Below are 25,749 nucleotides of genomic sequence, written 5' to 3'. Positions count from 1 at the left end.
ATTCTTTTCATTCTTTTTTCTTTATTCTGCTCTGTGGTTGTTATTTCCACTATTTTATCTTTCATGTCACTTATCCGTTCTTCTGCCTCAGTTATTCTGCTATTGATTCCCTCTAGAGTATTTTTAATTTCATTTATTGTGTTGTTCATCATTGTTTGTTAGCTCTTTAGTTCTTCTAGGTCCTTGTTAAATGTTTCTTGTATTTTCTCCATTCTATTTCCAAGATTTTGGATCATCTTTACTATCATTACTGTGAATTCTTTTTCAGGTAGACTGCCTATATCCTCTTCATTTCTTTGGTGTGGTGCATTTTTACCTTGCTCCTTTATCTGCTGCATATTTCTCTGTCTTCTCATTTTGTTTAACTTACTGTATTTGGGGTATCCTTTTTGCAGGCTGCAGTTTCGTAGTTCCCACTGTTTTTGGTGTCTGCCCCCAGTGGGTGAGGTTGGTTCAGGGGCTTGTGTAGGCTTCTTGGTGGAGGGGACTGGTGCCTGTGTTCTGGTGGGTGGGGCTGGATCTTGTCTTTCTGGTGGGCAAGACTGCGTCTGGTGGTGTGTTTTGGGGTGTCTGTGAATTTAGTATGATTTTAGGCAGCCTCTCTGCTAATGGGCAGGGTTGTGTTCCTGTCTTGCTAGTCGTTTGGCATGGGGCATCCAGCACTGGAGCTTGCTGACAGTTGTGTGGAGTTAGGTCTTAGTGTTGATACAGAGATCTCTGGGAGAGCTCTCGTCGATTGATGTTACATGGGGCCGGAGGGTCTCTGGTGGTCCAATGCCTTGAAGCCGGCTCTCCCACCTCAGAGGCTCAGGCCTGACACCAGGCCAGAGCACCAAGACCCTGTCAACCACACGGCTGCTAGTGCTGGAGGGTCTTCTGCAGAGATGGGGAGTGGCTGTGGTCCACCGCAGGGACAAGGACACTGGCAGCAGAAATTCTGGGAAGTACTCTTTGGCGTGAGCCCTCCCACAGTCTGCCATTAACCCCCCTGAGTTGTCATTTTAATATACCTTAATTTAAGGAAGCCAAGTGAGATTAAAAAGATAAAATAGCTCTCCACCCAGAACTGACCACTCCTCTCTCGAGCACCTGCAGCACTTTTTGTTCTGTCTTCGTCTAGGACAGCGTCTTCTGCGTTATAGCACATATTTTTGCCTTCACCTCCCTAGGTCCCCTTGAGGGCAGGGGGAATATCTTGGTCTTCCTGGTGTCCCTGCAGTACCTTGCCCTGAGCTGGCGCATAGTGGGTGCTTAGGGTAGGGTGCTAGCAGGCTGGATCATGGTCAAATATACATGCTCTGGATTCAAATGACCTGCTTTGAGCCCCCAGCTCTGATGCATCCCTGTGTGTGATCTTGAGCAAGTTTCCTTAGCCTTGCTAAAGGCTAAGGTGGAGGAATTACAGTACCTGCTTCTCAGGATTTTCATGAGAAGTAAATTAGATAATCCTAGTGCATGGTAAGCACTCAAAACATCCTGTGACTAAATCATGATGACCTAGACAGAAAAGTTTATCAATGCTGGTAAAACCATTAGTACTTCCTTGTGAAACGTTCAGGCAAAGGGAAACCTACTCATTTTAGACCGGTGTTTAGTACCGATGGGAGTGTTAGGAGGTGGGTATGAGGAAAAACTCCATTACGTGTCCAGTATTATCAAGAAGGCTTTAAGGAATTGAGGTTTCAGGAGCTCTTAGTTGAAGGGAGCTTGCCCCGGAGAGTCTTATAGGTAAGTGGGAGGATCCCAGAAAATTGCTCTGTGCCTCGCTCTCTGAGCTCCCCCTCTCAAGTTCTCTCCTCCCCAAAGCCCTTCCCAGAACAGCACACCGCTGCTGAACTTGGAAAGGGATGGACACCGAGAAGCAGGTTCAGAGCCTGTCATGTAGTCATCTGCCTCCCAGCCTTGCCCTAGGGCAGCGCCCACCCTGTCTCCTATGTGTAATGTGCCCCACAGGTGTACCTGATTACGTTATTCTGCCCTGGGAGCTGTGTGCTCATTGTGTACCGACTGCATGGCTGGATCTCAGTAATAATGGACATTGCTAAGCCTGCAATAACCAGAATCAATGCATTTGCCAATGCGGAAATAAAATAAGCAGACCCACAAGCAAATGGCCCGTAATATCTGAGTTAATTCTAGTGACAAAGAAATGGTGAGTCTGGGTGCTTTGAACCAAGTCAGTTTAGAAGGTATATTCACAGAAACTATGAACTGTAATCTTAGAAGATAAATATTAAAAACTTTAAAAAGTAATTTGAAAAGAGTAATATTTGATACAACTAGTATATATCAGCCATGAATATAAGCTCTGGCCCACATTTCCAAGTCTCTAAGAAAACAACAAATGGACTATGAGGTTTGGACCACTGTTCCATTGTGCCCATTTTACAGGTAGGAAAACTAAAACCCTGAGAAATCAAATGGCTTACATACCTGCATACAGGCACACACAACACATAAATTTCTCTCTCCTGGGGGAAGGAGTGCATGCCGCTTTTCCATGACCACTTTTGATTTTAAGACTCAACCATTTCACGAGGCTTCAAAATCCAGTGTGCTTTGCTCTCGGATTAACTGTGCTATTTGAACTAAAGGCTTAACTTGTTCTTAATCTTCTTTTTGAAATGCTGACTTAGAGAATCAGAGCCCTGCCCAACAGGTCCCAGGCACAGATGAAGCAAACAGCCAGCATGCACACTTTAGCAATAGATAGCGCCTGGGTCGGAGATCTGGGGACCAGTTTGTCATGGCGCCTGTGTCAGAGCCAGCATACCAGGGTTAGAGATCAAGGCAGAGACAGTGATAGTGGGGGTTATCTGAGGAGGCACCAGATACGATCAGGAAAGAGCCTCGTGGCCACAGCCAAGACTTCAGTGACTGCAGCAGCCCTCTTGGGTAATTCAGAGTGGGTTGACTTCTCCATGACGGAGAACCACAGAGATGGTGCCTTTCACACGCCTGCTGTTATTGTTATCCATCACTGATGAGGCTGTGGTAACCATCCCTGCCCCACTGGGTTAACGAGCAGCTGGGAATCAGAATCTATGAGTATTGCCCGGCAGAACCGGAGTAATATTTCCAGTCATAACATGACCTGTCTGCCCTATGTAGACAGAGGTAAAGTGACTTTCTCAGGCATGGGGACAAGGCTCTCCTTTCCCTCTCTCAGGGTATTTGGGGGCAGCTGGTGAGAGCTTGTCGTTCATGGCCATACAGTCAGCTCCCAGCTCCTCTCCATTATGACAAGAAAATTCTCTCCATCTGACCCCACAGCTCCCTGACGTCACATACACTATCTCACTCAACTCCTGCTGCCCCCGTGGGGTTTTTCTCTTCTGGCTGCCCTTAATGATGATTGGAACATTATTGCCACGTGATAATCATGTTTCTGATGGGAGAGAGGGAGAGGGCCCAAGGTGATTTTTCCTAGCATCAGCCCAGTCATGGGTTCTCAGGCACCATCAACATTTTTCTAAGCAGCTTTAAAGGTGATGCAGAAATGACCACATAGGCAGGGCACAAGACTAGTGACGGTTTAATAAGCAAGGCCCAGACACCCAGGTGCTGGTGCCACCTGACCTGCTCCCAGAGGCAGGCTCAGAGATTGGCATGAGGCAACCTAGCCTGGGTTTGGGGAAGTGACGCTCACAGAGGAGTCAGGTCCCTGGTGCAGGCAGCCCCTGTATCCCACAGGGAGGAACTCAGCTGAGAAGCCTCCCTCCTGGGCTCTCAGGTAAGGAGCAACCATCCTACACAGACAAGTGGAAATACAAGGGATTCCAACGAGTTCCCTCTTGAGCCTGGACATTTGCATCATGTGTGAGAAAAGGGATGTGGAAGGCAGATAGGTGGAGGTGATTACGGTTTAAACGAACTCATCAGCTCCATTATGCCATGGCAAGAAGTAGGTCAGAAGGGCCCTCCTGACCCAAACTCTAGTTTATTCATCATAATCATGACCCATGTTTCTTAATGAGTAACAGAAATGCCGAGGTACATTTATTTCATGCTGTCAAGGCAAAAAGAAGCCATTTTCAAGTAGGATCTCATTTTATTCTGCTCTAGAGAGGGGAAAAAATCTGAATGTGGAAAAACATTAAGGACTAAATGAGGTGGAAACAAAGCAAAAGAAGGAGCCCCTTATTCTTGAATAAGACCAGGTTTTGGCTTAGCTTTCTTTTGGAAATTCCCTTATTTTCGAAGCCTGGAACTTCAGAGAGGGCCAGCTTCACAACGTAGGAAACACTGAGGAAAAAGAGAAAGGGACTTGAATCCAAGCATTGGTTTCCACGGAGCTTTCATGGGACATGTGTATGCTTTAGTGCTGTCCTTGGGGAGAGTAGCATGTGTGGTGGTTAGGGAGTCGCACCCCAGAGCTCAACTGCCTGCTTTCAAATCCCAGCTCTGCCTCTTCTCAGCTGTGTAAACTTGGGCAAACTCCTTAACCTCTCTGGCCTTTGGGCTAACTCATGTTATAAAATTCTATCTACCTCTCACAGGGTTGTCATGAGGATTAAATCAGCTAATACCTAGAGGATGCTAGAATGATATTTTCCGGCCATTTTCACTAGTTGCGAATAATAGATCGCTGAATATTTCCAAATGATCATTTGCTTCTCCACTGGCATCATGACATCAGCTAAGAAGAAATAAAAGGCTATTTATAGAGGGAACAAAGTTAGTTTGCAGATTTCCTGGATTCTCAGAAAGTGACATCATGTCAGAGCTATGTCTAGTGTGTTGTCCATTCATCTAGCAAATATTTGATGGGTCCTGGCCTTCCGTGGAGGACCAAGGCAGACATGTTCCCACCTGTGTGGTGCTTAGACCAGGAGAGAACAGAATATCATCATAATAACCTCAATACAGGGCAATGAAGGTGGCAAGAGGGTAAGTACAGGATTCTGGCTGCTGACCAAGTGGAAGACTGTGTCTTTAACAGCCCCAGCCCCCCAGGTGCCCAGCACAGGCCAGACACATAGTAGGTGCTCAATAAACATTCAAGGAACTAATGCATACAGTACTTATTGTGCGGGACTGTGTGTCTCGTGTTGCCCTTTACCTCCCACCCTTCAGAGCAGGAACACATCTGCTTCATTTTTGCGACCCCAGCACCTAACGTCACATCTAACACATAGGGTAGGGGGCAATAAATATTTGTTGAATTGATATGAATGACTGATAAGCCTGATGTGTCTCTCCTCCTGTTCAACGGTGGAGGCCTTTCTTGCTTTAACCTGAAGAAGTGAGAAACTTGACAAGATGGGTAGCCAAGTTATTTTTAGGAGCTGAATCTTTTCATACCCATTAAAATTATATATGTAACTGGTTTTCTGCTCACTCTCAGCTGCCACGACCTCCTCTTTCTTATGAAAACTCTCTCTCTTTAGGGTTAGGGTCCCACCTACCCTCTCCCATCTCTCTGGAAATTTCTCCATTTTTTCCCTATCATCTCCCTCCTCCAGTTCCCAGCCTCAGTCCTAAGCCCAGCGGTCACCACTGCTGCTGTCGGGCCACTAACGCTATCAACGCCCCCCCCTCCAAGAGCAGACCCACACCCTGGCCCCAGGAGCCGACACATGTTCCTCTGGTAACACTGACCGGCCCAAGGAGTGGGCATGAGCCTCAAGCAGGGACAGTCAAAGTCCTTCCCTGGCATGACGGCTGCACCCTGGGGTGATGAAGCTGAGAGGACGTGGCCCTGGGGCTGTTGGCAGCAGCGAGGCCGTACCACGTGGAATCTCCCTGCAGAGACGAGTGGAGGCCAGCTGAAATGGGAGACGGGAGAGAGAGCAGACAAGAATGAGAGAGAGACCCAGTCTCTGGGACTTCGATGGTCAGGGAACTAGGATCCTGCATGCCGTAGGGGCGTGGCCAAAAATAAATAAATAAATAAATATGACCACATACATTAAAAAAAAAAAAGAGAGAGAGAGAGAGAGTGAGAGAAACCCAGCCTCAGAGGGCTCTGGTTTCTGTACCCCTTGCACTGGGCTGTGAGCTTCCCAGACGCATATACCCGTGCCTTCCCCTTTAACTGAGCTGGGCAGACTCGGGTGCTGCTGTCTGCAGAGGGATTTGCTAACCCTCCTTGGGGGCCTTGTCCACTTTTACAGCTTTGACCAGACCTCTAAGCAAATGGCTCCCGATTTCTATCCCTAACCTCAGTCTCTCCGCAAGCCTGTGTCCTGGTTCCAGCGTTCCGTGCAGGGCACCGTTCCTGGATGCCCACGGCCCCCCTCAACTTCAACGTGTGTAAAGCTCTTCGCTGCTGAGCTGCAGACCCTCTCCTCCATGCTCTACCTTGAACTGTGGTGCCTCGTTTCTCTCCCCCAAGGCCTTCCTCCTGTCTCTCCTTCCTGCCGTCACCCACAATCAGGCACTAAGTCCTGCAGCTTCCTCCTTTGCACTGTTTCCTACAGCTGCCCTTCTTTTCTATTCTTTGGCCACCACGTGGGTTAGGGGCTTAGCTTCTTGACGTGGCCCCCTAACTCAATTCTTCTGGCACAGCATGATCAGAGGAATAAGCTTCTTGAGGTTCTCTCTGCTGAATCAAGTCCAGGCTTCTTAGCGGAGCCCACAAAGCTGCCCGCCAGCTGTCGTCCTAGCTTCTGGCCACACTCCCCACCTACAGGACCCCTGCTCCCCAAGCCCATCGCGCACAGCTCTCTGCTCACGCAGGCCTCAGCCCTTGCTCACCCCTCCTCCTCCCTGCCATTCCTCTGCGGTCCAGCTCAGATACTGCTTTCCTCCAGGGAAACTTCTCTCTTCCCCCGGCGAAAAGTGAACTCTCTCCTCAAAGGTCCCAAATACGTTTTAAGTCTTTAAACAAAGCTTTATGGCTATGGAGGAACTATTACGTGCCAGGCCCCGGGGACCTGACTTAAGGATAATGCAGTCTCTGCAGGCACTGATCCCTCAATGGACTAACAAGAGACATGGCGACACATCCCGCTTCACTTATACCGCCTCCTCCTGTGGAAGCTTCCAGATTAGTCTCACTCCCCTGATTAGCTTGAAAGACATTTTAGAGAAGGGACCCATAGAATAGTTCCTGGTACACGGCCCTACACATAGGAATTCCTCAATAAATACTAACCTATATAAAGCAGTGTCTTGGTTAACAAATCCATAAAGGATAAGAGATGTAAAACAACACTATTTTTTTAAAATTAATTTTATTGAAGTATAGTTGATTTACAATGTTGTGTTAATTTCTGCTTATACAGCAAAGAAATTCAGTTATACATATATATACACACACACACACTCTTTTTCATATTCTTTTCCATTATGGTTTATCATAGGATATTGAATATAGTTCCCTGTGCTATACCGGAGGACCTTGTTGTTTATCCATTCTAAATATGAGTTTGCATCTGCTAATCCCAAACTCCCAACCCAGCCCTCTCCTACCACCCCCCACCTTGGCAACCACAAGTCTGTTCTCTATGTCTATGAGTCTGTGTTTCACAGGTAAGTTCATTTGTGTCATATCTTAGATTTCACATATAAGTGATATCAGATGGTATTTGTCTTTCGCTTTCTGACTTACTTCATTTAGCATGATAATCTCTGGGTCCATCCATGTTGCTGCAAATAGCATTATTTCATTCATTTTTTTTTTTTAACAAATACTATTCTTAAAATTAAGGTCCAGGCTTAAAACAAATCCTTTCAATTTGGTCATTTTAACAGCTGTGTATAAAGTTTACCAAATTCTGAAAACTACTGCCTTGGTACCACAAGCACCCTCTAGAGTATATGTCCTGTTACTCCCCTGATGACAGGGAATAGGAGTCATTTCATGGTTTGTTTGTAGCTGATTTAGAACTGTGAGTTGCTACAATATAGTAACTTAAAGGGTGATAGTTTAGGACAGCAATTACAACTAGCCAAACATTATAAACATGCTTCCAGTGCGGAAATAACTTGGCTTATTCAGGAATTACTTACAGGCTTGAAAGCTCTGTTTTCAAGAGGAATTGGTGTAATAGGACAGAGCATCATTCACTAAAGGCAGCAAGTGATTGGATGAGTGATGGGCTAAAATTTTGGAGCATTTGTGACCTATGCTATTTTATAAAATGTCAGCAAATGAATTATCTAAAAAAGAATGAATCCTCCTATGCAAATGTTTTTAAACTGGTTATATCATTATTTTTAAAATTTTTCATCTGAGGTGGTTATTTCATTATCTTTTAAAATTATTCATCTGAGGAATTCCACACCTAATTATCTTTTTCTATTAGACTTGCCTTTTAATAGGGTTGTCTTTCTATATTGGAATTCATTTTTTTCCATGTACAAAACTTTGAGAGTTCATTGAGACATCCAACCTGATAAAGTATATATACTTCAAGCCCACAGATAATTTTCTGAGTTAAAGACACCTGTTTGATGGACTGACCATGACATACCTAAAGGTTTTTTTTTTTTTAATTTGCATGGAACAAAATTTATTAATAAATAACATTGTTAAGATTGTTCATATCCAAACTAAAATGCTGGCAGAAAATCATACAAATCATTACATAGGATGTAATGTATGTACAGAGGAAGGATTCTTTTTGTTTTATATCCAAAGTCTAGCAGAGAACTCAGCATCAGGCAAGATACTCAAGCATTTATTGAATGAATAGATTTCTGTTCATCAAATTAGTGCCTATGTCAGGGTAAGTCCTGGCCACTCAAGACGGCTGGTCTCTTGCTCTCGGTACATCCCCTACTTGACCAGTGCCTGCTTCACTCACATGACTATCCAGTCCTTACTTATAGGGCTTAATTTGTCCCTGGTAACTGATGAGACAACCTGATGTCAATTCCCCCTATAAATGGTAGCCTCCTTCTTCCCCAAGTAGTAAAGACTGCTGCCATTTCCTGCTGTCTGTTGCACATGGTGGGGTGTTGCTCCAGGACACTTTGGGTAAGATTCCCCCATCTATTAAACCATTAATGTCTCTGTCGCTGTCTCCAGGCTCTTCTTCGATCTCCGTCTCCAGGCTGGGCAACTGCAAGGCTTGCAGGCCTGCGGGGTCCAGCCCAACAGTCAGGTATAAGGAGATATAGAAATGGGGAATTAAGGGATGTTTTCATAACATGATACCATATAAAAACTTTTAAATCATATGTGTTATATTACTAAGAACATATGTTAAAGGCTTTAATTTTAAATGACTTTTTCTTACTAAAACAATGTCCACAATTTACATTTATGATTTATTTATTTTGTCAACATTGTATGTAGATAATGTATGATGAATATTTACTGTTCATCAAAATGAAATTTGGCAGGAAGTCTGATAAGCCTTAAGCTTATAAAGATAGTTGTGTGCTGAAAATAATAATCCTGTCTAAGATTTGAACTGGAAGCTTTTTCTCTAAAATTATACTTTTCAGAATACTGGTGCTATGGGATAACATTTGGCAAAGTTTCTTGTAAACTATTCTAGACAGCTAGTAGAAGTACTTTGAATGACCAGGACAATAGATTTCATTTTATGGACTCTCAACTATTTAATTTCGGTCTAAATGTTAACTGTTAGACTAGTATATAATTATTTTCACAAAATTCATAATCATGAATGTCAACTTTTCCATGACTAACTATACCCTGCCAGATGTTTTTTAGGTTCTGCTAAGTCACATTTTTTTTCCCCCGGAACTCTGTGTTCCCACACTTATTCCCTCTGGTCTTTTTTCATACTTTGCCTTTTACCTGAATTTTGGGTAAATGGTTTTATTGCTCTTTTTACGATTTCATATGAATATAATAGTTTCATATAAATTACTCTCAATTTCACCTTCTATCATAAAGCTTAACCTATCCCTTTCCTGGGGAGAGATACATTTTGTGCCATTTATTCTGAAAAGTTATTAAGCCTTTCTAAGCAAGGAAAGCTAGCAACAGCTCATAAGATGACTGAACATCTTCTGAATCACTCTAATGTCGAGTCTCTTAGGAAAAGGCTAACCATTTCCCAAACTTTGACATTTGTTTTCTGCTCTTCAGCCACTTCTCCTGATTAGATTTTCTGGCTGTAGCAAAGGATCATTAATCATTAGACAGCCGGGGCTCACTGTCAAGTGAGACCTTGTAACACATGGTGGATTTGTATTTTCTTACCAAGTTGAGCTCTTACGGAACATTCACTGCCGGCCACTAGCAGAAGAATCTCGATGACAAATTTCATCTCTCGAATGCCAGTGAAAATATTTGGCTGCATGCATGGTTTCAAAGTGTTTATTGATTCAAAATGTATTAAAGCCTACCAGGTGCTTGTAATTGTGTGAGAAATGTGAAGAAGAAAACCCAGTCCTTATTCCCCAAAGGAGCTCTAGTGGGAAAGACAGACGACAAACACACAGTTGAAATCAAGTAAAGTATTCAATGAAGTCAAGTCTGTGAAACAGGTGGGGAGTGCTATAAAAGTACAGAGGAAGCGCTGCAACATTGCCGCAGTCACCTTCAGACTCTTCACCAACAGCGTTTCATCACTGGTTATGCAAAGGCAATGCAACCCTGCTACATGACTCCATGCATGCATGTTTGAAGGACAAACCATCAGAATATTTCCGCGGGAGAACAGTGAGGTCCCCAAACTGCAAATATTTTCTACACCAATTGCAGAGCATTGTTGGGCACCTACGGATGAATAAACTAATTAAAGTGAGCTTGGGTTTACGACCTAATCTTAATTCCATGCATTGGGAGAAGAAAGCATGGTTGTGCAAAGAAATCTCCTGGGGTCAGAAGACCAGATGTGTATTGTGAGATTAGGCAAGCGGGGTTCACTCAGGCCAGCTGAGCACAGGATCGTCATCTGTGAAGGCATGTCTGTGAGGTCCCCCCAGTCATGTGACATTCTAAGATCTAATCATAAGGGGATTGGTCAGGCCAGCCTGATTATCATTATAGTTTAGGACCTTTTCAAACTTCTGAATCGCCAAGGTGTATCATATAGGAGGAAACTTTGGTAACTGCTGAGCTCCACTTTATTGAAGGGGGTTAAAAAAAACTGTTTTAATAATCAATCTGTTTTTGTGCAAAAAATTCTCAATAGTGAAATTTTAACTGTGCAGAGCAGCACTAGAAATCATTTGGCCACAGTCTGATCAACCAGGAAAAAAACTTTACTATGAAATGTTATTTACCATAGCCCGTTTTCTTCCTCTTCTTGAAAGTGGTAATTTTTTTTTAGCATTTTTCAAATCTTTTATTTTATTTTTTTTACCTTTGATAATTGACTTTGTGGAGTTTTTTGTATACACAAAAACTTTAATTTTCATATATTCAAATATGCCTTCACATTCTTACATAGCTTTGGGGTTTGCAGTTTTAATTAAAAAGGTATTCCTAACTCCTATATTGTACATGTTTTTTAGATTTGTCTACATTGAACTTTTTTTAATTTATTATTTATTTATTTATTTTTAACATCTTTATTGGAATATAATTTCTTTACAATGGTGTGTTAGTTTCTGCTGCATAACAAAGTGAATCAGCTATACATATACATTTATCCCCATTTCTCCTCCCTCTTGCATCTCCCTCCCACCCTCCCTATCCCACACCTCTAGGTGGTCACAAAGCACCACCCAGCTGATCTCCCTGTGCTATGCGGCTGCTTCCCACCAGCTATCTACTTTACATTTGGTAGTGTATAAATGTCCATGCCACTCTCTCACTTCGTCCCAGCTTACCCTTCCCCGTCCCCGTGTCCTCAAGTCCATTCTCTAGTCTGCGTCTTTATTCCTGTCCTGCCCCTAGGTTCTTCAGAACCATTTTTTATTTTTTTTTTAGATTCCATATATATGTGTTAACATACAGTATTTGTTTTTCTCTTTCTGACTTACATCACTCTGTATGACAGTCTCTAGGTCCGTCCACCTCACTGCAAATAACTCAATTTCGTTTCTTTTTATGGCTGAGTAATATTCCATTGTATATATGTGCCACATCTTCTTTATCCATTCATCTGTCGATGGACACTCAGGTTGCTTCCATGTCCTGGCTATTGTGCGTTTTTCAAATCTTAAAGAATGTCATTCTATATTCACTCAAAAACCTATGCTAACACCCAACAAATTCCTCTCTTTCCTGCCTGATAACTTTAGTGAATATGCAAAATAAATATTCTTCTACTTTGTCAACATTTATGGCACCTTTGGTATCACAATATAATGTTAAACATATTTTTCTTATCAAACTGCTGATCTTGACAATTTAAACAATGCTGATTGTTTAAAGCCCTTTATGATTTCAGGACAGTCAGTGGCTCCAAATACAATCAATTACTCTGCAGACAAAGCAACAATTCCTTGGGTCTTGTAAGGCACTTGATTGAAGTGTAACATTTTCTCCCAGCTACCTTCAACTCCAGAGCACAAAGAATCACAACCCATGTGGGGCTAGAGATGTGTTAGGAAAAATGACTCAGGCCAGAGACTGCAAAAAGGAGGATTGCATGGCTTAGTTTTGCAAATATAAATTTTCTTTTAGAGTTGGAGAAGAGCTCAAAGAGGAAACCAGCAAGTGCAGCTTTCAGCCTCCAGGAAGGAAGGACTACAAGAGCTAAACCTGGATGTGCTATTTCAGTTCAAGGAAAGGGGGAAAATTTAATTTTGCAAAGTTTCATTTCTTTTAAAATAAGTGTAATGCTATGGCTCAGCAGGCTATATGGAAATGTGTATAGAGTGTGCACTAAAATGCAAGGCAAATTTCCCTAGAAAAAAACTGGGAGAGAAGGAGAGAGAAAACAGACTACACTCTCCTAAAAACTCTCCAGTCTGTCTCGGAGGCAACTACAGAGTAGAGTAAAGAATGATGGCACTACTTTGACAAGACCGCCTACAGAGCCGCTCAGTAGAATAAGAGTTAACATTCTCCTGCCTGACAACTTCACAGCAAAGCCCAGAAGAGGAAGCCAGAAAATTCAGAAAAACCAAAGCTTAAGTCTGACTATATTTTTAAATTTCATTTTTGGTTTCTTTATACTTGAGCAGAACTCAGTCCCGCAAACGTCTTCTTCAACGTCATCTTCAAGGGCGGCAGATGTCACCTTGGAATTCTCCCAGAGGCAAAGTGCCAGATTTGGGACAGTTCTTCCTCGGTCACTAACCCGAGTTGGGCTGGGTTGTGCCTGGACTGACTGACCTTCGGACCCGTAGAAACACCTGCATTGGCACCATCTCGTAGGATGCACCCAGGCTAAGGGCCCGGGGAGGTAGGCGGGCCAGGTATCATTGCCTTCGGGGCGAAAGACGAAATCACAGCTGGGAGAGGGCTCTGCTCCCCGTCACGCTGTTACTTGGCTGCAGATTCCAAGGCTCAGCCCGACGCGGGCAAAGCGCCCGGGAAATGCCCGTTGGGGCCGGAGAGGAGCCCGGAGCCAGTACTTTCTATTAAACTCGGTAAGTACTGCGCTCCCGCCGGCGGGACACTGCATCGCCAAATGGAAGGGAGGGATCCCTGTCCTCCACCTCGAACTCCTTCCAACCGCCACCTTTTCCTTCCCAACAGACCTGCCGCCCACTCAGGCGGGACATCGGGGTCGGTGGCCTGGGGGCCAGAGCTGGGGAGTCAGGGGGTCTGGGTGGCTGGGACCCCGGTTCCCCTCAGCACCTGGAGCCGCCAGTGGCCGAAGGACACTCGCGCTTGGCGGCCGATTGAATCACGGGTGAATCAGCCCCTGCAGGGTTTCGGAGTTTCCTACCGGGAGGAGGCGGGGCCGGGGTGTGGACTCGCCGGGAGCAGCCCAGGGAGGCGGCTGGAGCCTGGCTGGGGGCGGGGAGTCGGGAGGAGGGGCGGGGGCGGGCGCAGGGCCTGCGGAGGCGCGGGCGTGCGTGGTGCTCTTTAAAGCGCGTCGGGCACAGGCTCCCACAGACTCGGGGTTCCTCGCGCCCCTCCTGCTTCATCCCGCAGCCCCGGGCGCCTCCAGTCCAACCTCCGCAGCCTCCCGGCCTCCCCAGCCTCCGGGGCGCAAGGAATCCCCCCGACCTCGCCGTCAGCTCGTGAACATGGCGACCCCCACCGGGCCCCGGGTGCCCTGCTCCGAGGCCGCCGTCGCTCGGGCGCTCCTATTCGGCTGGGTCCTGGTCCGGGTGGCCGGAGCCACAGGTGAGTGGCACCCTCCCCCCACCCCGAGCCCTGGGGCCCGCCATCGGGAGGAGGGAGGACAGTCCTGGCTGGCAGCAGGCTCGCCCTGCCGCCCTGAGGTGCCACCCGCCCGGGACCCGCCGCGCCTTCTGCTAGAGATGCTTGCTCGTGGCGTCCAGCGTTGCCTACGTGCGTTTGGGGCTCTCGCTGTAAGTTTAGGGAAAGAGCTTCCCAGGGAGCCGACACCTTGAAGGTGGTGGGACGTGGCTCCTCACCTGCACGGGTCGGCGTGCAATGTTTGAATGTTATCCTTCATTATATATGCACTTTCCATAATAAAAAGCGGCTCTCGGTCTTACCTTGATCGCCTGTGTTTTAGATTGCGTTAGAGGCAGTCTTTGCAAAATGTCGCTTGGCCTGGAGCAGGCACCACATTGTGCGTGCCCTGTAAGCCTGTTCTGTGTGCGGACAGGGCAGAGGCTGATCTGCTGAGAACTGGCCAAGCAGACCTTAACACCAAGGCATCCTAACCGAATACATCCGACGGTGTAACAGGCTTAACGGCTGCATGGATGTCTGTGGAAGTTTCAGTATAGAGACATTTTAGATACAAATGAAAAAAGTCAAGGTTCGGGTTTTTTATTGGATGCAGTCCTAACTCTTCTTACACATGTGGGCTTTGCCCTTTAACGTAATTTATGGAAAACCCTTCCTAGCCGGCTTTCCCTGCTAAGTTGAACCTGCAGTCCTGCCCTTCCCGAGTTGGGCCGTGGACACCCGGGGCCACTGATGGCTCCTGGGCTGTGCTTCCAGGTCATTACCACAGGGCTTCCCCCATGAATAATTTCAAACAAGGATTTCAAGATCCTTGTGTGTTTCCTCATATTACCCGATCAATCTTGCCATGAGGAAATTCTGGGTTTAGGAAAAAATTGCAGATTTTTTCTTATGATAATTCAGTTAAAGCTTTTGTGGTTGGAAATATATTAATGTGAGGTTTATGATGATGTTGGGGAGTGGGAAGATGTTTTATACCATCAGCATGAAATCGTGTGCTGAGAAGTTCATGTAAACATTAATAGCTGTTTCTCTGTTGTTTAAAGGCACTACAGATGTAGTAGTAGCATATAATTTAACTTGGAAGTCAACTAATTTCAAGACCATTTTGGAGTGGGAACCCAAACCCATCAATCATGTCTACACTGTTCAGATAAGGTAAGCTAGGTACCAAAAAAGAAAAATAAGATTTTTGCTGTTTCCACTTTCCTGTGCTGAATATAAATGTCTTTAAAGCTGATTGATGGATGAGATTATTTAACAGATAACAAAGAAGAGGGCATTCATCGTAATTTGCTGGCCAGAGCCATACTCTATCAAGCCTGCAACATTTCCAGACCTTAAACTGATAGAACATTTTAATTGTTTTAGGAGATGATGGGGAAATTTGTAAGTGGAGTATAAGCTGTGGATAGGAGAACCTTCTTGAGCAAGCCACGGTGGCACTGATCGCTGATAATTCATTTCATCTAAGTACACAGCTCTTTTTCCGTGCTGTCTAGACTGCTAGCGGGATTTAACATGTTAGAGAAGAGGTGGGGAGGAGTTCAGATGTATACATTGCCCTTAAACAGTGTTTGATTCAATAATCTTTGGATTCATGATTCAAAATTCGGTTGCATACATGATCTTGGAGGGGATCAAATTCATGACTCACTGAGCAGGAACAGAATACTCCTCTGTCTGCACCCTGAGCTGTCAGGGCTGCTCTGCTCATCTGTCCCCATCCCTGATTGGCAGCTGTCCCCAAGAGCCCCTAATTCAGCATATTCAATCTCAATGTCCTCTTTTTGATGGTTGTCACCATATTCTTAGCAAGTTTTTGGTTTCTGAAATGTTCTAGGAGGCTTGGTAGAGCTCTTATTAAGTAGAGGAGAGCAGCTGTGGAAATTAACACTGCTTGTAAAAGGCACAAAAGTATCGCTGGCTAAAATTAAAGGTGCTTTGCTATTTTGTTTAGCTTGTGTCAAGCCTTTTGTAGCATTTGGAATGCAGCTCCTAAGTATGGAGTGGGGCTTTTAGGTGTTTTTTTGTTTTTGTTTTTTTCCAAAATCAACTTCATGACAACCATTGCCAAGGCAACACGGAAGAGAATTTGTGTGTGCATGCATGCTTGTATAGATACATAGAAAGATTTAAAGGAATTTCATAACTCGAGGTAATAATTACGATTATGGTCAAACTTGTCAAATCAGATTCTGCTGGTTGAGAGTTAGTAATTCCACTGATACAGAGCTGAAGTTTACCTGAGTAGACGCTTTCCTTCTGGGTAGTGAAAATAAGATTTTAGGAGGAATGCTTACCTCCGAAATATATTAAGTTTGGTGAACACGAGGAAACATATTTCTGATTTACCAGCTTTTTAAACATAAGACTTTGTCAACTCAAAGTTCTTGGACTTTGCAAGGCTGTTGTTATTTAAGTGGACGCAGTCCCCTGTGCAAACATCCTAGTGCAGAGCTGCCTCTTGGGGGCGCCCGCGGACCCGGGCTGGGGGTGGTTCCCGCCGCACCGGCCGTCTCCACACCTGTGCTGGAGGACGTGTGAGCAGTCCCTCGCCCCTGCCGGAGACTCGCACTCTTCGGCGACCAGCCCACGGGTAAATGGGATTCCTGGGTGAAGGGACCGTAGCAATCATTTTATGGAAGAGGAAACTGGCCCTGGGAAGGTGAGGGACTTATTCATGACTGCGCTGATGGGGCTCGCCCAGCAGGGTCGGGTACCACGGTCTACCCAGCGTCGCGCACCACCACCTCCTCAGTGGGTCTCCCCAGGTCTGATGTGGGGCATCAAAGCCGGGAGGAGGAAAGAAAGTCATTCCCACTAGTCTCCTCAGTGCACCTTCCTCCCTCCCGGTTTCCTTCCCTAGAGAAAGCATCGTGACCTGCAGCTCCTTCTGACCCACCCACCTCACCATCAGCCTCTCCTCAAACACAGGGCGCCGCTGCTGTGTCTGAAGCCCCTCCTTGGAGCGCCAACTGCCTTTTTCCCCTTTGGAAACAGTGTTCACCGGTGGTTGCAAAGTGTTACTGGCTCAAGCCTTAGCACCGACCCATCCCTTGTAGTATTGATTCCATGAAACGTTCTGAATTCTAAAACGGAACTTCCCAAGCTTGTAGAAAACAACTTGCTCCTTAATTGGTGAGTCTGGATTCTGTTGGGATTTTTTAGAAGTTCAGGCGGAACTTTTATTATTTCCAAATCAGGAGATTTTGCAATACCCGGAGGAAACTCGGAGGCGTTTATATTGTTCATGCTGATAATAGCATTCAGAGGAACTGAACTGCAGAATTGCCCCTTCCTAACCTGTTCACAGCAGTTTATGGCTTTATTACTTTTGGTGATTTAGTTGCTTGTGCTAAATTTTGTCAGAGGACTGTGGTTGCTACTGTGAGCTGGGAGGAACCAAATGCTCTCTCTCAGACGGAGTGTAGCCACAGCACCCAGCAGTGTTGCTCTGTTATCTGAACCATTTGTTTGCCGTAGCAGTGGAGAAGAATCATCAGGTTCCCCGTTCACTTTTTAAAATAGAAATGATGTAATTTAAAAAAATGCATTCTGGTCATTCTGGAATTAAGACTGCATCTCTACTTTAATCACAGAAAATTAGAGAAATCTAAGAGTATGTAAACTGATATTTCTGTATCAATCTTTGTTTGTGAATTTAAGGACCCAGAATGTGTTTACTCACACCCTCTTAGCCAGACTTTAAAAAAAATACTTATTTATGGTTCTCATGCCTAGATTTAGACAACTGAATCCATATGGCAGCTTGTTTTCCCCCGGTTCAACCTGGAAATGTAAATCATCTAATACCCAGCAAGGCCTGGCCATGTGCAAGCCCTAAAGCCCCACTGCGTGATGGGGGAGCACAAGGGTGTGGAGCCCTGGTACTACCCTCATGTTAAGTGCTTTAATGAGATGTCAGTGCTGGGGGATGGGGAAGGGAAAGATAAGTTCTGAGCAAGGAGATCTGGAGATTCCTGCAGAAGGTGGGACTGGATTGTGGCCTTGAATGAAGGGTAGGGAACGCTGGTGGTTGATGATGGGGAAGAGCAGGGTAGCTGTCAACTTATGTGGGACAGATGTGTGTGGATCCAGCTGCAGTGACATTTGTCTAGGAATTGTTTTGGTTCTGTAGAATAATTTCATTTTTAGAAGCTCTTTATATCATTTCAGGATACTTTCATTTTTGGCAGTTCTTTAAATCATTTCCTCTTCAATGACATCTTACAAAAGAAAGCTCTGTCTTTCGTCAGATCTGTCTCTTAGTCTCAGACTTTGACAGATAACCACCTGTATTGTTGCTCTGTAGTTTTTGACAGCACATCTTGTGAAAGTGAGGGAGGCATGTAGTATAATGAGAGGAACAGACCCAGCTCAGCTCTCACTGCATAAGCTGTGAGACCGTGTACAAGTTACCTAGCAGCCCTGTGCTTCAGGGTCCTCATATGTGAGAAAGATCCAATACCTTCTTGGAAGGATTATACCAAATGAAGTAACATGGTTGAGGGTCCAGTACAGTGCCTGGCTTATAGTAGTTTCAATAGCTGTTAAATAACCACACCAAGAATGGTCACAATAGAATGTAATAGGATAGACTATATTACATAGAATATAGAATGTGGTAAATGGAATATAATATAGTAAGTAGACTGTAATAAATAATTGGGTCTTGATGGAAAATTGCCCTTTCTCCCACATAGTCATGACAGATCATCTACATTTTAAGAAAGATATTTAACAAAACGGTTCAGAGCACAGATCCAGTAGTCAAATTGCTGTCTGGCTCAAAATCCAGCTGTGTGACTTGGAGCTGGTCACCCAGTCTCCCTTTGCCTCCATTGCCTTATCAGTAAGAACAATTACAGAGCCACCCACAGGTTGCTGTGAGGATTCAAACTCATCTGAAGTGCTCAGTGTACCAAATGCCTCCTCGGGATTGCTTGTGGAAGCGGCTACTGGAACACAGCACCCCAGCCAGAAAACAGTTTGTCTTGTTGGATGCAAATCATAATGTTCCATTTCTCTTCCTTCAGCCCTAGATTAGGAAATTGGAAAAACAAATGCTTCTACACAACAGACACAGAGTGTGACGTCACTGATGAGATCGTGAAAAACGTGAAAGAGACATACTTGGCGCGGGTCTTTTCCTACCCATTGGATGCCATCAGTTCTACTGGGGAGCCTCCGTTTACCAACTCCCCGGAGTTCACACCTTACCTAGAGAGTAAGTAGCTCGGTTTGTAGTAACCGTTCATTCTTGTTTTCAAAAACTTCTGTATATTCTTGTGAGCTTGTGACCCTTAGGAGCCATGACATAAAAAAATATTTATCCATAAACACATCTTCTTTCTCAGAAACTGGTAAGTGCCACAGGCCTCTTCGCTCATTCCGGATGTGGCAGGAGGTTCACGGAACGTGAACTTTGGAGTTGATAACAATGTCATCAAGTAGGTTTCTCCACCAGTCTGTCCCCAGACGCTACCAGTAACTGGCTGGATGAGGGGCAGGGAGTAGGACATTCACCAAGCCTGGGGTTCCAGTATTTCCCCATATATATTTAGGAGATTTTATATATCTCACTTCTGAATTTTCAGAAGTCCCATCAGACCAGAAGTCCCAGTTTAGGGTTTTTCACAGATGGTCACAAATCCATGGGGAGAGTTCCATTTCCCTCCAATCTCATAATTGGGCTTGCTGACCTTTTTAATCGCTTGACCATGATTTGAGTCCTGTGATGTGCTGGCACTTGCCGGGCCAGCTCCCATCCTGCTTCCTTCATGCTGGTCTTGAAAACGCAGAATGCTTTTCTCCCCAGACTTTGGCCCAGTAAACTGACTTGAGCGTCTACTAAGGGAGAGCAGAGGATTCCTGCCAAGTAGGAGACGTAAATTTTTTGACACGGCTATGGTTCTGAACTAGGTATTTTAAATAAACACATGTAGCACATTGAGAAGAGTGAAATCAGCTGCTCTAGCAAGAAGACTTGGAATGAAAGTGTTGTGTTATTGGTGCTTTTATATTTACCCTTCTGACACCCAGAGGGGAGTTTCTCAAAGCAGGGAGGGAGAGGAGGGGCCAGAGGGACAGGCAGCCGCATTTCCCCTTAGCACCTACTTTGAGGGTGGAAATAGGGCCAGCCTCACCCCGGGTGAATCTGGCTGCCTGCCCTGAGCCCCTGTGTGCCAGAGCCCGTCTTCAAACTCCCCTAGTGCTTCTACCTGTGTGCCTCTCCCGGCACTTAGCTAGAGTAGCAACCCTACCCACAGCCGCCTGGAGTAACTGCAGGGTCATTGACATTTATTCTCCCTCCACTGGCAGCATCCTCATGATTCCTTTTTATAGTTCTTGAGTTTTTTGTCAGCCACTTCAAATCCTTTCTCGGTGCAAGAGGGAAAATAGTTTATGTTTTTGCGTGTGCTCACACACACACATACTTGCATATAATTCCTGTTAATTTATTGGGATTTGTTTTACTGTCCTTCAACCAAAGCACATGAGATAACTGAGCCATCAAAGAGACCTGGTGGTTAAAACTGGTTCCTTGAGGTACCAAGGACATTTCTTGGGCTTTCGCACAGCCTCTAATTTATTGTATCTAAGATACGGAATCTTATGCAGCTGTTTGGTTAACCACATGTGGCTGTTGAGCACTTGAGATATGGCTAATGCCCTAAGTGTAAAATACACGCTGGATTTTGAGAAAGAGCTCCAAAAGTTTTTATATTGATTAAATGTTAAAATGATAATATTCTAGGGCTTCCCTGGTGGCGCAGTGGTTGAGAATCTGCCTGCCAATGCAGGAGATACGGGTTCGAGCCCTGGTCTGGGAAGATCCCGCATGCCGCGGAGCAACTAGGCCCGTGAGCCACAACTACTGAGCCTGCGCGTCTGGAGCCTGTGCTCTGCAACAAGAGAGGCCGCGATAGTGAGAGGCCCGCGCACCGCGATGAAGAGTGGCCCCCGCTTGCCGCAACTAGAGAAAGCCCTCGCACAGAAACGAAGACCCAACACAGCCAAAAATAAAAATAAATAAATAAATTTTTAAAAAAATGATAATATTCTAGCCATATGGGGTTAAAAGAAATACATTATTAAAATTAACTTCACCTGTTCCTTTTTACGTTTTCTAACGTGACTCCAAGGAAATTTAAGGTGACATCTGTGGCTCCCATTACATTTCCGCTGGACAGCACTGCTGTAGAACATCTCGGGGTTCAGCTCTGGGGCTAGGGAGTTGGTTCTATGAGCTGTTTCAGGAGGGATGACTAAGTTGTTATTAACCGTGATTAATGGGATTCTACTTTGTCTAGAATTCTTTGGTTCCAACAAAGCCCATTTTCTGTGTTTTAGCAAACCTTGGACAGCCAACAATACGGAGTTTTGAACAAGTTGGGACAAAACTGAATGTGACCGTACAAGATGCACGTACCTTAGTCAGAGTGAGCGGCACATTCCTAAGCCTCCGCGATGTTTTTGGCAAGGACTTGAATTATATACTTTATTATTGGAGAGCTTCGAGTACAGGAAAGGTGAGCCTTCTTTTGTTTTTATGACTCGTTTCAAATTGTAGATCCTTGATTTTACAGCCTACTTCTTTTCCAACTCAAATATCAGAGGGGGTGGTTGAGAGGGCAGGGTGGTGGAGTGGGAGGGGCCGCTGTCCTGGTTTTACCTGTGACTTCCAGCTGCCTTGGTCAGGGCCTCCTCGGATATGCAGGTTCCTCAGCCAAGGGGCTGGACCGGTCATCTCCAAGGTTCCCACCAGCTCCCGCATTTCTTCCTCTACAGAGGATCCCAGAGACAAGAGTTGTTTTCCATTCAACAATTAATACTTCATTCCTATTTTCCTTTACTGCAGATATCTTCTTTTTTTAAAATAATTAATTAATTAATTAATTTTTGGCTGTGTTGGGTCTTCGTTTCTGTGCGAGGGCTTTCTCTAGTTGCGGCAAGCGGGGGCCACTCTTCATCGCGGTGCGCGGGCCTCTCACTATCGCGGCCTCTCTTGTTGCAGAGCACAGGCTCCAGACGCGCAGGCTCAGTAGTTGTGGCTCACGGGCCTAGTTGCTCCGCGGCATGTGGGATCTTCCCAGACCAGGGCTCGAACCCGTGTCCCCTGCATTGGCAGGCACAATCTCAACCACTGTGCCACCGGGGAAGACCCAGATATCTTCTAAAGGGGCTAAAAACTGGGTTGGATGTGCCCAAACTGGATATCTTCATCCTTGGGAAAAAAACATCCTTAGCACTTATCGGGGGAACTTGATGAGCCAACTCACTTCCAATCCTTTATGTCAGATGTGTCCATGTAGGCTTTAACTACCACAGTGACTTAGTAAAGGGGACAGAATTCACTCTGAGCCCAGATGAATAAAGGACTCTATCTTTTAACAGAAAAAGGCCACGACGAACACTAATGAGTTTTTGATTGATGTGGATGAAGGAGAAAACTACTGTTTCAATGTTCAAGCAGTGATTCCATCACGAAGAGCTAACCAGAAGAGTCCAGAAAGTCCCATCGAGTGCACTAGCCAAGAGAAAGTTCTGTCCACGGGTGAGTGGCTCTAACCCTGATCCATCTGGGAGGGAGGGGTGCCTTCCAGGACCAGGATGTACTTTCTTCAGGGGAAAACTGCCTTGGTTTTTTGTGGTTTGGGGGTTACTCATAATTTTAGGCATTTAGAGATGTTTCTATGTTGTTCCCTTGTATTAGCAAGTGTTTTTTTGAGCATGTACCATGCACTAAGCTCTCTGCTGAGCCCTGGGCCCATGGTACATGTTTAGGATTTAGCATCAAATGCAGATTTCTCTGAGCATTTCTTCATACTTAAATTCTGATTTGGGGGGCTTGGGGGGAGCTTCTGGACCAGGTGCAGCAGCACCTGATGCACATTTATGAGCACCTACTTGGGCTGTTGCCACAAAGGTTGTAACCACGAAGGGAAGGGATTGAGTCTATCAGGTATACCATATGCATGTGTGTGTGCCTGGCCGGCACGTGTATGTGTACATATGTGCCACACCAGGGCCCCGACGCCAAGTGAGGAGTGGATCTTATCTGGAGATGCCGTGGAGGCTCAGACACGTGCATGAGGATGAGAGCCCAGGAATCTCCCACCAGGCTTGAGCGGGGTAGTGCTCTGAGTACTTTTGGGAACAAAAAAGTCAAAGGATAGCAATAATGACATAGTGCCTTGTTAAGATGTAATTTAAGCCTGTTAAAAACACTTTTAAAAATCCCCTCCCGTTTATTGACACTGACAGAAGGAAAGGGCTCTCTTTCCCTCTGGTCCTGCACCATCTGGGCCCTCATACCCACAGCCCTCAGGTCCATCCTCCTAAAGCCAGCTTGAGTTCCGCTGCTCTCTGACTTCGTGCACACCTAGATCGCTGCTTCCCCTGCCTCTTCTCTATCTGCTGAATTGTGTCCTTTGAGAATCGTTTCAAATGCCACCTCCACCAGGAAGCCTTCGTATTGCCCCAACCAGTTATCATGTCTTCTTTACTTGAATCTTGGTAGTGCTCTGTATCTCTCTTTGCACTGATAGTTCAGCTTCTATAATCGTTGCCACCAAACTCAGCATCATTTTTAGCCACTTGTTTCTAACAGCCGTTCTTGCTTCCATCTTCATGTATCTTTCTAGACTGTGAACATTATCCAGTTTATTAAATCGTTTTCACCATTGTCAATTGCCCGCAAACATCTAGGGTTTGACAGATTCTTTCCTAATCGAAATGTGTTGTGGTGGAAAGAGTGCAGGAAAGAAATTTCAAGTTACGCAAAAGCAGGATGGTGTAATTTGGGGTTATGCCTTCAGTTCTGCCCACTGGTAAATGGGATTCAAGCTCTCTCTCTGAGTTGACTTGGTACCTTTTATTTTTCAGAAATGTTCTTCATCGTTGTAGCAGTGATGCTTGTGGTCATCATCTTCATCATCGTCCTGTCTGTGTCTCTGTGTAAGTGCAGGAAGGCGAGAGCAGGGCGAAGTGGGAAGGAGAGCTTGCCCCTCAATGTTGCATGAAGGATTCTGCTTTTGGATCTGCCAACTCTGCAGAGCTCGTGTTGCACTGTGACCAAGAACATTTAAGGCAGTAGAATACATGGAAACACAAATGAGTGTTTTGGAGCTTAGAGACCCTTGGGCTCAAAGAAAGCTCTTATCTGACCTGTTCTCACGATTGGCATTCTGGTTTCAACATCAGCATTAGACACTTTGGAATGTAATGAGCGGTACAACCAATTTCAAGTTTTTTAAATTTCTATTTTAACGCTACAGCATCTTTTGCACATATCATGCTCTAGACTGTATATTTTCTACACTCAAGTTGAAGCCAGATCATCTAAGGAAAAACAAATGAACAAATGCCCTAAAAAATCCTGGGTGGATTTTTGGAGAACTTTTGAGAGGCCGACTTCAAACCATGTGGGAGAGTAAAATGGAAACTGGGTGGACTTTCTAACATATGTCTGTCCTTTTGTAATATGGTGTTTAGGGGGTTTTCTTTGAGTACTTTTGGAGGTTCGAAACAATTAGCAAACAAACATTTATATGAATGTGTTAAAAGCAGAAGACTTGTATTTGGGGCACATTCATAACATGCATTACAGTTTAGCACTTTAACTGACTTAAATGCTGTTGATGAAACACTTGACAGATAGATAGCTGTATTTTTATAAGACTACTGTACCAACAAATTACACAGAGTTTAAGATTTAAGGTACTTCACACTTCATGATCAACATTGTACATATTTATATAATTTGAAAAAAGGTTTTATATATGGGGATTTTTCTATTTATAGAGGTAATATTGTTCTATTTGTATATATTGAGATAATTTATTTAATATACTTTTATATAAATAAAGGTAACTGGGAATTGTGACTATTTATTATATCTTACTTACCTTAGTTATTATTTATGGTTTGGCCTTTGTATTAGTTGGCTCTGCTGCAGTAACAAATGACCCTGAAATTCTCAGTGGCTTATGACAATGGTATCTTTACATTACACTTACAGTTTGGTGGCTGTGGATTGACTACAGCTCTTCTTAATGTCTTCTCATTCTAGGACCAAAACCAAAGGTGAAGCCCCTATTTGGATCAGGGCAGAGGGAAAAGCAAAAAACTAGTAGAACAGGCAGCCATATATTCAAGGTTTAAGCCTCCTCCTAAAACTTCCACTCCAGACTGGCTCAGTGTCACTTCTGGTCACATGCCACTGGCCTAAGCAAGACATATGACCAAGCCTGATAATACTCTGCCTGCCGGGAGGCACCACGAGTCACACAGCAATGGGCAGGGATGTATGGTTTCCAGGGAAGGTAGGGTCTTATACCATCTACTGCAGGCTTAGCGGGAGAGAGATCTTCCCATGGGCATTAGTTTGAGTTGCAGATGAGGGTTGGAGAGGAGAACAGAAGAAAAACTCTTCGGATTACTGAAAGAAAATTGGATAAAAGGACAATGTAAGATAGGGAGAGAGAGAAGTGGAGTTTCTAGAGTTATTAGAAGCAAACTAGGTTGAGAGCTCTTTGTGGGCAGGACGGGGTCACCGTCTGCTGCTCCTTGAGGGTGACCGTGCCAGG

General features: G+C 44.8%; 1 protein-coding gene across 2 annotated transcripts; it reads left to right on the top strand.

Annotated features, from left to right (window-relative positions):
• Positions 1-13,829: 13,829 nt before the first annotated feature.
• F3 (coagulation factor III, tissue factor) lies at positions 13,830-25,046 on the top strand. 2 transcript variants are annotated; one of them, XR_005021960.1, is made up of 6 exons: positions 13,830-14,119; positions 15,202-17,296; positions 19,195-19,385; positions 21,512-21,690; positions 22,556-22,715; positions 24,047-25,041. XR_005021960.1 is itself a non-coding variant. In XM_036870223.1 (6 exons), the coding sequence occupies exons 1-6, from the start codon at positions 14,020-14,022 to the stop codon at positions 24,181-24,183; spliced, it is 879 nt and encodes a 292-aa protein (XP_036726118.1). In that variant the 5' UTR covers positions 13,851-14,019; the 3' UTR covers positions 24,184-25,046. The 2 variants fall into 2 exon arrangements, 1 of the variants encoding a protein (XP_036726118.1); XM_036870223.1 differs by having other exon boundaries at positions 13,851-14,119; positions 15,202-15,313; positions 24,047-25,046.
• The last annotated feature ends 703 nt before the right edge of the window (positions 25,047-25,749 follow it).

Source organism: Balaenoptera musculus, chromosome 1 (assembly GCF_009873245.2).
Source record: "Balaenoptera musculus isolate JJ_BM4_2016_0621 chromosome 1, mBalMus1.pri.v3, whole genome shotgun sequence".
NCBI lineage: Eukaryota > Metazoa > Chordata > Mammalia > Artiodactyla > Balaenopteridae > Balaenoptera > Balaenoptera musculus.
Note: the sequence above shows the minus strand (reverse complement) of the source record. Positions and strands in the feature narration are given on the sequence as shown.